The sequence below is a fragment of the Taudactylus pleione genome, unplaced genomic scaffold (assembly GCF_031769625.1).
Source record: "Taudactylus pleione unplaced genomic scaffold, aTauple2 ptg000397bl, whole genome shotgun sequence".
Lineage (NCBI taxonomy): Eukaryota > Metazoa > Chordata > Amphibia > Anura > Myobatrachidae > Taudactylus > Taudactylus pleione.
This window is the reverse complement of record NW_028284799.1, coordinates 1,146,728-1,160,391: the sequence shown is the minus strand read 5'-3', so window position 1 is coordinate 1,160,391 and position 13,664 is coordinate 1,146,728. Positions and strand designations below refer to the sequence as shown.

Sequence of the window (13,664 nt, the reverse complement as noted above, 5' to 3'; positions counted from 1 at the left end):
TTTCAGACTCAAAAAAACTCTCACAATTTAAACTCTCACCAGATGTTTTGCCATTTTGAAAATACAACTCTACCTGTAATCGTGTGAGAGTTTTACTGCTAAACTCACATTTTCTAAACTCTCGCCCTATTACATTTGGCCCAGTGTGTGAGAAATAGAGAAAAGAAGAAACAGAGAGAGATTAGGGGGACAGATATGGGGATGGAGAGGGGAGGGATTGAAACTAGAAGCACCAGGCACGCAAGCTGTGCCCATATAAAAGCAACAGGCCCCAGGCCTCAGAAATCCCTCTCACACACTCATACTGCAAACAAGTACAGGCTGCATTACTCTTTAGAACAGCGGTTTTCAACCGCTGTGCCGCGGCACACTAGTGTGACGTGGGCGATTGTTAGGTATGCCACAGCGTGACAGCCCGCCGCCGGTCACATTATAGGACGGACCGGGCAGCGCTGCCGCTGAGCTCCTCAGGGAGGCTTAGACGTTCCCGGACCATGTGTAGACACGGTGGCGTGACATCACAGGTCACGCACGCCACATTGCCTGTTGGTGAGGCCAGTTACTCAGCCCTTAGAAGACCTGCGGAGAGTGCCCGTCGTGGAGGAGGAGCCGTGAAGAAGCTGGTAAGGTAAGTGAATGGGGTGGGGGACAAACAATAATGGACACTAATGGGTATGAGAGGGGGGGAGCAGAATAACGGACACCGATGGGGAGGAGGAGGAAGAGAGCAGAGCAGACACCGATGGGGAGGAGGAGGAAGAGAGCAGAGCAGACACCGAGGAGGAGGAAGAGAGCAGAACGGGGGAGGGGGCGGGGCATAACAATACAGATGTAGAGAAGGGGATGTGCACAACAACATAGATGAGGAGGGGGGAGCACAACAATACAGATCGGGAGGAGGGCGGGACAACAACTCAGATGAGGAAAGGGGAGCACAAACACACAGATGGGGAGGAGGAGGACACAATTACACAGAAGAGGAAGGGGGGGCACAAACACACAGATGGGGAGGAGGGGGGACACAATAACACAGAAGAGGAAGGGGGGTACCACAACAGATGGAAAGAAGGGGGGGGGGCAATAACAATGATGAGGGGGAGCACAATCACACAGTTGGGGAGAAAGGGGGACAATAACACAGATGGGGAGGGGAGCAAAATAACACAGACAGGGAAGTGAACCCAGTGACCCCTTCCCCTTCACAGAGTGTAATTCTGAAAATATTGGGGGGGGGGCATCTAGGGGCTGCTCAGACCCTAGATACACTCGTGGGGCCATTGCACGTACGTTTTATTTCTTTTGGGCCAATGGATGTGCGTTTTATTCCTGTGGAGGCCAATGTATGTGTTTTACTCCTGTGGAGGCCAATGTATGTGTTTTACTCCTGTGGAGGCCAATGTATGTGTTTTACTCCTGTGGAGGCCAATGTATGTGTTTTACTCCTGTGGAGGCCAATGTTTGTGTTTTTTTTATGTAGGAGGCAATATGTATGTTTTTTTATAGGTTGCACACACCGTATTGCCGGATGGTGTGCCTTGGCAATTTTAAAATCTTCATAGAGTGCCTCGAGTACAGTTGTTAAGGTTAAAAATCACTGCTTTAGAATGTACGAGTAGTTACCTTTTGACAAAAGTTAGAACATTTAAGAAATGTGAATATCATTTGTTTTTTTTTCTTTCTTTCAATTAGTAAAAGAAAGCTGTCAGTTTGTTACATTTCTTGTAAAAGGATTTCCAGCTTGTACATGGGAAAAAGGCTCGGTTTACTGTGATTATTGTGATCGATGTAAATTAAAATGTAAAGCAGAGGAAGTGCAAGGATTATTTTTTAAAGACTATATGAAAACTATGAATAGCCTTGTCACTCTTTGGCATGGATACAATATCCTACCCTCCAACATGACCCCTTCCATCAGGTACAAAATGCTCTGCTCCTGAACTTACCGCCTAATTTATGATTGCAGTCACCTGAGTTAACTCATGAGACAGGTGTTTCACCGCAGGTGGCTGCAATCATAAATTAAGAGGGAAATCCAGGAGCAGAGCAATTTGTACCTTAAGGTGCGTACACACTGGAAAGCTACATCTGCACAAGTGATCGGCAGATGATGGTCGTTCAAACACATTGAACAACCATCATTTGTCTCTTTAGACACATGTCCGCTGGCCGGTGGCGTTCCGCACCCCTCCCCGCGGCCTCTGCTGATTGTGTACGGGCGGTAGGCAGACCGTCTGTACACATTGGCCGATGGACAGATATATCTGTCCATTGGCTGTGCAGCAGAGCCTATGTGATATGTCTGAACGACGTAGTTCACAGACATATCGCGGGTACACTGGCCGACAGGCACCCAATATATCTGCCAGAGTGTACCCAGCATAATGGAACGGGTCATGTTGGAGGGTCTCAAATATCTCTCTATATAAAAATGGCCACCACTTATATCAAATATAAGGATAACCATCTAGTTGTTTATACAGCTATTCAGTCTACTCATGTAATTTATTCTTTATACGCCACATTTGCTGTCTCCCTTCAATAAAGTTTGCTTAGGGTGATACATTTGCATTACAAAAGTTGTTTTTTTTCTGTCATATTAAAAAATAAAAAGCTTTATTAATTGCGATCATATAAACACAGCTTTTTCACTTTAGTCATAGTGTTTCCAGCTTAACTTCAAGGTTATGTATTTTTAGAATACCTAGTTGTTAAAATACTACATGTAATAATCATGAGTATTAGGGACTTAGGAACAGTATAGTCTTTATACGCACGGCATCTATTCACAGTGAGGTAAGAGCTTGGGGGCAGGCCAGCATGTACGCACTCAAGAGTGACGAAAAGGGGGCGTGTGTCTTAAGGACCAATTTTCTTGTAGTCGCGCCCCCTTTTCGGTCTTTAGCGCAAGCAACAGTGCCCTTTTTATGTCCCGGCACCCTGTCCAGCACCAGACCTATAATTAACACTGCTATACCCACCAAAGCAGCAAAACTAAGTATATACCTCTTTCATATCATCCAGTATAACGCATATAGAAAGACATGAGTGTCTTCTCTTCTTAGCCATGTATTGGGGCCGGATTCAAAGATGTACTCCGATCTGATGGTTTGCGTACATTTCCGATGGCGGTGGGACTGCGCATGCGTAAAACCCATTCTGTGCATGTGCAGAATGGGTACTGTGAGATTGCTCGTAGTGCCCTCAAAGCCGTTTGAGGGCGGTATAGAGGGGTTTTGTAGAAGTGCCGGGGGTCAGGGTCTGCGTCTTCCGACGCAGATTTCCTGGCCCCGGCAGAGCACTTCCGTTGCCCATTCTGGGTAAACTTAAGTTTCCTCAGATGGGCGACGGTGGTCGCGATGGTGACCCAATGCAATGCTGCATCTTCGGATGCAGAACTCGGTTCTGCAATGCTGGCAGGAGGAGTCATTTGTCTACAGACGCCTCCTGCTGTATTAGCATATATTATGCCCAAAGACGCAGCAGCATCCATATCTGAATCCATATCTGAATATTGAATAGCATCCAAATCTGAATTCGGCACTTAGTCACTTGCTAAATTCTTGGAAAACTTAATACACCAGATATGAAACATACAATAAACTAAAGAGATGGTCTATGGACTGGCCTGTTAAGGAGCTTTAGCGCAGTGTCACAGCATCTGTTATTATTAATAATAATCTCCTGCATGTACATGTGGGCATGGATTAATCAACCTGCAGCCAAGCATATCATTGGAATATGCACAGCAGCAGAATATTTGAGATAAGTGACCTGTCCACTTGACTGACTGTGGGAGGATGGGGCTCCATGTGTTCATACATCCAACTTGTTAAAAGGGAAGGATAGAGCTCCACCCTTTGTCTGGTTGACCCTGTTTGTATCAGAGTGTGTACTTAGAAATACTCTAATCAACTTCCACTCCAGAAGTGCCCAGTTGGCTTTCTACATTGCCTAAATTATTTCTGATATTACTCATCTGCTAATGTACAAAAAAATATGAGATATGATAAGAACTTACCTTTGTTATCTCTATTTCTACGAAGTCCATAGGGTTCCATAGGATACCTTGGGGTATAGGCGATGGCGGCAGACATCCAGGCACCACAGAGTTAAATTCTCAGCCTCCCAGGATGCACTGGGGTCCCTCTCCTATACCCCGCCCCCGAGCCTCAGGCCACTCAGTTTCGTAACAAGCCATAGGCCGGAGCAGGAGCAAAAAAGAGAGAGAAGAAAGTCTGGAACACACAAGAATCACATTCTCACCAGAAGGAGACGGAGAAACCGGTGACCAGATCAAAGCCCATCTGCAGTACAGGTGCGACAGGGTGGGAGTCCTGTGGAACCCTATGGACTTCGTAGAAATAGAGATAACAAAGGTAAGTTCTTACCATATCTCATATTTTCTACTTCAGGGTCCATAGGGTATCCACAGGATACCTTGGGGATGTCCCAAAGCAGTATCCTTTAAGGGTGGGGACGCTCCTGTGCTGTAAGGAGAATCCGCCGCCCGAAGGAAGCATCCTGAGAGGCGAAGGTATCAAAAACATAATATCTTACAAAAATATGGACAGATGACCACGTGGCTGCCAATCACCGCTGAACCGCTGAAGCGCCACGTCGAGCTGCCCACGAAGGAACCACAGACCTAGTGGAAGAGCTTTAAAAGAGGATGGAACAGGAAGACCTGTGAATCCATCCTGCCAAAGCTAGCGCAGTGGCAGGCCAACCCATTTTATGGAAACCAGAAAGGACAAAACCAAGAGTCTGATTTCTTAAATGGACTGGTACGGTCAACTTAAATTCTTAGAGCCCGTACCACATCCAAAGAGGCCTCACCAGCAGAAAGGACTGGGGAAGTAAAGGCAGGTACTATAATTTCCTCATTGATGTGGAAACTAGACACCACCGTAGGTACAAAACCAGGGCAAGTGCGAAGCACTGCCCTGTTCCTAGGAAAGATGAGAAAGAGGGAGGTCTACATGACAGAGCCCCCCATTCTGAGATCCTACCGGCCAAATCAATGGCCAGAAGGAATACATTCCTAGCAATAAGCCATTTGAAGTCCACTGAGCCCAGTGGATCAAATGGCGGTCCTCAGAGAGCCCTAAAGACCACAGCCAAATCCCAAGGAGCCACAGGAGCAACAAAGGGATGCTGAATATAATGTATACCCTGCACAAAGGTGCGGACATCAGAGTAGCAATCCTACGATGAAGCCAACAGGGCAGAAACCTGCACCGTCAGGTAAGCAAGGCGAAGACCGTTATCTAAGCCCACCTGTAGGAAAGCCAACACTCTGGATATCCGGAATACCCGAGGAGCAGAGCCTGTAGGGCGACACAACTGAAAGAAAGTATGCCATACCTGATGGTAAATTCTTGCAGATAAAATCTTCCGAGCTCTTAGCATGGACATAGGCCCTGGTAACTATAGAGCTGGAAAAACTCCTAGACCTTAAGAGGGCAGTCTCCACCGCCACACCGGCAAGGACAGACAACCCAGGTCTGGGTATCAGCCAGGATCCTGAGACAACAGGTCTGGTCGTAGAGGTAACAGCTTCGGAGTGTTAACTGAAACACTCCAAAGATCTGAGTAATAGTGCCGTCTGGCCCACACACGAGCTATCAGCAGGAGTGCGCCTCCTTCTTGCTATTACTGGAAGAAGGGATAACGGAGGGACGAGGTACACAACTTAGAAGGTCCACTGGACCAACATACGTCTACCATAAGAGTCTCATCTCTGAAAGGCTCCACTTGTTCACCAGAAGATTGAACACCCCCTGATGAAGAGGACATTTCCCTGAATGCACGTCCTGACGGCTGGGAAAGCCTACTTTCTATCTGAGGATCTCTGAATGAACACTGCCGATGACAGCAGGGATATAGCCTTCCACCCAAGCCAGAATTCGGGACACCACTGTTAGTGTCGCCCGACTTCGGGAACCTCCTAGGTGGTTTACATAAGCCATCATGATGGCGTTGTCAGACCGTACCTGCACGGTATTTCCGTGGAGGACCTGTTCTGCATGCTGGAGAACCGTGAATACTGCTCAGAGTTCTCAGATGTTTATGGGAAGCGCAAAAACTACTGGTGTCCACCTGCCCTGGAACAAGAGTGGACCCGTCACTGCTTCCCAGCCACGGATACTGGCGTCCGTTGTCAGAAGGACCCGGTGCGCAATCCCAAAGGGGGTGCCCCTTGTTTAGGTAAGCTTTCCGCAGCCACCAGGCCAGAGAAAGACAAACCTTCGGGGAAAGCACTATTGACTTTATCCTATGGGGCAACCCATCCCATCCGGAGAGGATCAATTTTTCTAGAGTGACACTGGGTACTCTCCACCATGTCGAACAGCGACACCCTGGAACCACATTGCCGAGTGAATAGACACTCGGCGACTCTGCAGGCAACTGCGTACCTTTGCCTGTAATGCAGAGATCTTTTCCTCAATCACAAAGATCCTCAGATGTTGGGATATGGAGCATCCTCTGAAGAATCAGAGAGGACCATTTCCAGTGTATCAGTCAGCCCTAACGTAGCAACACAGATATTGTCCGTTGCAGATGGCACTGAAGTATCTCTGGAGACTCTGGTAACACCAGGTGGTCGCCCGGATTGGGTAACAAGCGGACCCCCTGCATCTGCAGGTGGGCTGCCATAACTGCCATGACCCTGGTAAAACTGGAAATGCTTATCGACCACTGCAAACCTGAGGAAAAACACTGGTGTTCGAAGAAAATAGGGACATTCAGGTAGTCACCCTGAATATATCCAACGACACCACAAAATTCCCAGGCTCCATTGAGTGATGGAATGCAGGGTCCCCCTCCTGAACCAAGGAACCCTTAAGAATTTGTTGAAGGATTCAAGGTTGAGGATGTCCAGGTAAGACCCATTGGGTTTCCGTACCAGAAAGAGGATGGAATAATACCTCGTTCCCCTTTGGGGCAACGGAATAGGTACTATAACTTCTGCCTGGAGCATAGAGTGTAACACCCTCAAAAATTACAGGGCCTTGTCTTGAATTGACAGAAGACCTGTAATGAAAAACCGTCTGGGAGGCTTTTACCGGGAGGAGAGGACATACATTCAAGAAAATACTTCTCTTACCCCAGTGTCCGTGGAGGTCAGACACCAGCACTGGGCGAACTGGAGAAGCCGGCCTCCAACTCTGGGGTCCCCCGAGAGGAGGCCCGTCCCCTGAGGCTGAAGGCTTATAGTCCAACTTGGGAGTAGGACGTCTTGTAATCCAAGCCTGTTCTTATGGCTGAGCAGATTTCCTGGCTACTGACTGTCTTGGAAAGCTATATTTTAGACTTACCCTGGCCTCACAGGGCCGAAAAGACAAAACCCCAGACCCCGATGGGACTGTAGCCGGTGGCAGACAGGCAGACGTAGCTGCTGCCTGCGGAGCCACAATTGTGTCCAGATGAGGGCCAAACAGGACCTGTCCCGTAAAAGGCAAAGCATTCCAAATGGAATCTGCGTCCGCTTTCCAAGAGCGCAAGCACAGGGAGCGGCGAGCCGCTACTGCTGCCGAGGAGATTCTGGAAAGGAGTAGGCTATATGTAAGACTGTCTCATTATGAACGTGGCTAAGTCTCTGAGAATTTGCCACTATCCACCTGCTCTGCTGGAGAGTCAGTGTGCAGAGAACCAGTTACCTACCCAGCGCTCCATGGCTCTGGCCCCCCAGCACACGGCCATAGCCGGCCTGGAAGCCCCTCCAGCAAGGGAATAATTGGATTTTAGATATATTTGCACCTTGCAATGTGTAACCTCCTTCAAGGAGGACCTGGAGGGCATGGGCCACGTAACACTCCTCACTAGGCGTGTAACATGAGAATCTACCCGTAACGGTAACTCCCATTCGGAAAAATAATTATCCGCAAAGGGGTATGCAAAAGGTCAACCGTTTTTGAGGCAGGAACCGCTTACCCGGATTTTCCACGCCTCCTCTAAATGACCCACCTGACCAGATAGAGGAATTACAGTGGCAACACCCTTATCCTTTAAGAAGGCATAGTTGGATTTAGCCACGGGGGATATGTAATAACCAAAGCCGCACGGACTGCCCGTATAAGGACAGGTATATAGACTTTAGACCCAGACTACGCCTCCTTTGCACTAAGGGGCTCGTGTCTGAAAAAGTCAATAATGTCACCGTCATCAGACGTCATGTCCTTACCCGTCTGAGACCCGAAAGGCCATTTAGAAGGCCGAAATGGTGACTCCCCCTGTAAAACGTCCATCAGGTGCTATACCATTTGGACAGTAAATTCACCCACACAGGCTCCTGCGAGACCTGGGGGGGGCGAAAAACAGGATACACTGGGGTACCATCAACTGCCCAGGGACCCTTGCATGTGATGAGACCACCACTCGCTGCGATAACCCCTATGGGGAAACGCAGGGAGCGTTGCCCACAAGGTCTGTAAGCATCTTAGCCAGCCGAGGGCGGTCCCTTTTTGTGCAGGCACAGTGACAGAAATGGGGCAGGATATATAATACAACATGCCCTCCATAAACCCTCAGCGTCTACATATCCTTCCGCTAACTGCACATGATATCAGTACATTATAGCTGGAAGAGGATATCCTCGTTCACTTTCAGACATGAGGATTGTGAACGGAGCGTATGTGACCTCCCACACAGAAAAACCACGTTTACTGTGAGGTAATAAACACCCTGCAACACCGCACCGCAAGGGCTATAGCAGAAGAACAGGGATAGGAAAAAGGCTGACAGTCAGAAATGAAAGTACAGGCAAACAGCGCTAGCATTTAAGTCACATACAATGCACAGATAACATCCTGCATTACAAGCACTGCGATCAACTACACAGACCAGAGCCTGGTAGGAAACAGTGCTGCATACACTGACCTTAATTGAAGGAGAGGTATGCGGGGGACCCGGACCGCAATGGCACCTGTAACAGCTTCCAGCAGCGTTTGTCATTCCCAGCACATGTAGTGAGAAAATGGCCACCGAGGAGCAGAGAGGAGGCGGGCCCGGGGGAGGAGCGCTGACACAGCCCGCTAAGACCGCTGTGGAAAGGCACTGTGCAGCGGGGGAGACGCCGGCTGTGAGACAGGGAAGGCGTTCTCCCCTGGCCTGCTATTAACCCCTGGGACGCCACGCTGTACCGCACATGCTGCGGTCTGCTGTCCCTAGTGGTCTAGTGGAAGGCGCAGGATCAGTACCTGGCCCCACGCGCAGCCGGTCCCCAGGGAGCCCCCTGCCTGGGAACCAAAAAGGACTGTGTTACCTGCGGGTGCCCACCGCGGGACCCCGCCGCTTACCTTGTCCCCCGTGCATCCGGCCACAGTCCAGGTAGCCGGGGTCACCGCTAGCTGTGACCCCAGCTACCAACCAGCATCCCCGGATCGGTACCGGCGTTCTGGTACCGGCGGGGTGTAGGAGTGACAGCATGGACGTCAATACTGACTGTCCTATGCTGGAGCACTCTAGTTGTGCAGCCACAGCTGCGAAGAAATCTTCAGGGGCCTTGAAAAGACCCCCCTCTGTACGGTGCGACTGGTCCGGCCAGGCACCAACGAAAACTGAGTGGCCTGAGGCTCGGGGGCGGGGTATAGGAGAGGGACCCCAGTGCATCCTGGGAGGCTGAGAATTTAACTCTGTGGTGCCTGGATGTCTGCCGCCATCGCCTATACCCCAAGGTATCCTGTGGATACCCTATGGACCCTGAAGTAGAAATAAGCTCTAGCTAGAAAGGTCATCTTTTCTCACTGCTGAAAGATGTAAAGTCTATTACATTTAAGCTTTCTAAAGCACAAAGGGGGAGATGTATCAAGCAGAGAAAATAGTGGAGAAGTTGCCCATAGCAACCAACCAGCTTCGAGGTAGTACTTATCAGGTACATTACACAAAATGATAGGTAGAAGCTGATTGGTTGCTACAGGCAACTTCTCCACTAGTCCATTTCTCCACGCTGCTTGATGCATTTTCCCCCCCATGTGTCCAACATGGAACAAACCAGGTTCTATGAAACAGGTGAGATATAATTTTTAGTCCCATGTGGGAGAGTTTTTTGTCCTCATAAGAAAAGGTTGTTCTAACACTTGGGGTTCAGCCAACACATCTTACCTTGTAGTGGGGATGTGGTTAATAACCGATACTTGCCAGACTCCCGGCAAAGGCATCCTGACCGCCGGAATCTCAAAAGTAAGTAGCGGAGTTGGGGGGAGGTTAGGTTTAGGGTGCAAGGAGGGGGAGGTTAGATTTAGGCACTGGGGAGGGGAGGTTAGGGTCAGGCACCGGGGAGGGAGCGTTAGGGTAGGGTGAGGGTTATAATACTGACCGACAAGTGTCAGTATTCTAATCCTGACTGGATGCCGGTGTCGGGATTCTGACCACCGGGATCCCGTACCCATCCCTTGTAGTGTAACATCTCCACTCTCCCTCCCCTGGTCTTCTCACTCATTCACTGTTCTTCTCTCCCTCATAGGGATACTTCCTTGTCATATTACTAGGGAAGCAATATATTGGGCTCTGTGCCGAGATCTTTGCTCATGTTGGATGCATAGCATGAATTGATTGTTAAACTAAACATACCTTTTTACCAATGCTTAACATATCATAAAAGATGTAATCAAACATCTCATTTGTACCCTTACATGAGAAAGGGGTAAATGGTTATTATTCTACGATACACAAAGCAACATCTCTCTCCCCTTTCTGTAACAATAATGATGGATTCACCTTCATTCCTAATGTGGAACAGACCAAATCAATGATAGCGTTCAGCTGGTTGCTATGGAAATACATGGCAACCAACAACAACATCTCTCCAAATGAGGCCGATACTCCAGCAGTACTGTAAGAGATAAGCAAATAATTATTTAGCAGACCACTCATGATAATACAAAGTGTGAAAATTGCCATTTACACCGCCTTTTACATGTAAATTAAACACAAGGGACATAGATTAAACCAAAGCCGCACCTTTCAAAATAAGCCTCCTCTTTTATCATCCAGCTCAACCACATCAACATCAGCTGCTCTTGCTCCGGGGTACTGATGGGCAAAAAACAAACAAATTTGATTAATGTTCCGGTTCATTTCTGCAAATACAACTTGACGAGTTTAACTGAAAAAGTAATCATGTACCTACTTAAAATAAAAAAGAAAACAGTTCTTCTGTCTTTTTTTATCGCACCTCCGGGGCAACTATGATTTTTTTTATTAGGCTTTAGGAGCCGGTACTTCATCTTCTATAATGAGGATTGAATTAACCGCCCCCTGCTAGAGAGGAACATCCACTAATGAATGACGCTCCTCCACTCAGAAATAGGCCCAGAGGGAGAAACCTGTGTATCCTCTGCCTCCTCAGATAATATATCAGAACCTGAAAGCAGTGTGAACTGAGAGGATGGTCCAGTCCATTTATATACTTAGACGGCTGATGGCTTATTCGCCTGTAACATCTGCAGATAGGTAGATGCTAAAAGCCAGATTCTGAAATGAGTGGACATAACCCTCCATCCAAGAAGGATGTATGGAAAGATGAAACATAGCAGGCTGTAATCACTTTGGGAGATCCAAAGTGGGAGGCAATGTGGGGGCTGCCCACTAATTGGGTCTTAACCTGATGCCAGGAGGACATTCAAGGCGACCCCAAAACAGGTGCTGGTGAGGTGGACTGTTGTGGTGTATAACATGAACAGGTGCTGGTGAGGTGGACTGTTGTGGTGTATAACAATCAACACACAGTCCATCCTGTATGAAATCCTGAGAGGCCTATTGCACAGGCCTTACATGAAACTAGCACAGGGACAACAGTCTCCTGTTTACCTTTGTCCTGAGTAATGGGAAATATTTGCAAGTAACCTACAACAAGTGTAGAGTTAACAATGCAATGTGATTCCCCTTCACAGATAAAAGTAAATGTGAAGCACTCTCTAACCCCCATACACCAGGTAGTTGGGAGTTAGGAAAGCAACAAAAAGAAAACAAAAAACTGTTTTTTTTTCTCAACAGCAGAGATAGCATAAGTCACATAAAAATGCATATAATATATTGCAAGAGGGCATTAAAATCAACTACCTAAACACATAAGTTTAGTAGGATCTACATGCATACAAATATATATGCAAATGGGCACTAAATCACAGTCACATTGGTAGGATATAAGTGCAATGCATACAAATCGGCACTGAATCAATTTATACAAGCAAAAAAGTTGATAGGATTCCAGTGCTATGTACCTTGGTACTAGGGGGCGGGGGGTGGGAGAGAGACAGAGAGAGAGAGACAGAGAGAGAGAGACAGAGAGAGAGAGAGACAGAGAGAGAGACAGAGAGAGACAGAGACAGAGAGAGACAGAGACAGAGAGAGACAGAGACAGAGAGAGACAGAGAGAGACAGAGACAGAGAGAGACAGAGACAGAGAGAGACAGAGACAGAGAGAGACAGAGACAGAGAGAGACACAGAGAGAGAGACACAGAGAGAGAGACACAGAGAGAGAGACACAGAGAGAGAGACACAGAGAGAGAGACACAGAGAGAGAGACACAGAGAGAGAGACACAGAGAGAGAGACACAGAGAGAGAGACACAGAGAGAGAGACACAGAGAGAGAGACACAGAGAGAGAGACACAGAGAGAGAGACACAGAGAGAGAGACACAGAGAGAGAGACAGAGACAGATAGAGCGAGAGAGAGAGACACAGACAGACAGAGAGAGAAAATCTGCCCTCAGCAACACTCAATTGCAGCTGAGTATCTCCAATTAATTAGGAGAGGGGGGAATGGGCAGCTCAGTCTTCACAAGTGTAAAGTACAATTTAACCTGTGGCCGGAAGCGGGGTATATATGGGGGAGGAGCCAGTACATCCTGGGACCGGAAAGAGTTTACTCCAAACCACATATCCCCAAGGTAGTTCCTGTGGACCCTATGGACTCTGAAGAAGAAATGAGTTAGGAGCTGATTAGTTGGTAGTTTATCACTTGGGAGGCCAGTGTCCATACCTGCAAGGAGACAGGTAGGACCAAAAGAGACTGTGTGACTTTGTGGCAGCCAGGCCAGGCAGCCGTGACTAGGGAGACCAATCCCAGGATAGCGGGATCCCAGGATTTTGGCCTAAAAATGGCCGGGATTGCATCCCAAGATTGGAAGCATCCAATCTCGATCCAGGGAATTGGCCGTAAATGCGTGCTCACTGCTTATATTCACCTGGCGGAGTAAATAAAATAAAAAAAAACTGAGTTGCAGATGGAGATGGAAGGGTTTAAAAGGGAAGGTAGTTTCAGCCTCAATAGTATTAACTATTTAGTACATACTCCTCAGCCTTTCCACTGAACCCATTCTTTTCAGTGTCCCCCAATTAGTATGAAAGCGGAAGGCCTTTTTCAAGGAACAAATAAAGGAGTTAAGAACTTTCATCTGATCTGCAGCAATGGAAGTAAATCAAGTTCAAAGTTAATGCAAACACTTCATACAGTAGTCTCAACTCACCTGTCTGTATAAAAGCAATGTTGGAAAAGCCTGTTATTACAAGCTCTAAAGCACTATTTGGACAATACAGCATAGCACAAGGTAGTATGCTGCATTCATAATGGTGAGAAAGGCAATAAAGGAAGACAGACCATTATAACACTGTAGGTCTTTCCTTTGAGAGAACTTGCAAAGAAAGCCAAAGAGGTTTG

General features: G+C 47.7%; 1 protein-coding gene across 1 annotated transcript in view; it reads right to left on the bottom strand.

The window, feature by feature from the left end:
- Window positions 1-13,664, bottom strand: part of INTS2 (integrator complex subunit 2) — a 95,175-nt gene that overhangs the window by 53,811 nt on the left and 27,700 nt on the right. Inside the window, exons 10-11 of the mRNA XM_088446348.1 lie at window positions 10,963-11,034; window positions 10,720-10,834 (exon numbers count right to left, since the gene is read on the bottom strand). Of these exons, the coding sequence (XP_088302474.1) occupies window positions 10,720-10,834; window positions 10,963-11,034 (187 nt within the window). The remainder of the gene's footprint in view (window positions 1-10,719; window positions 10,835-10,962; window positions 11,035-13,664) is intronic.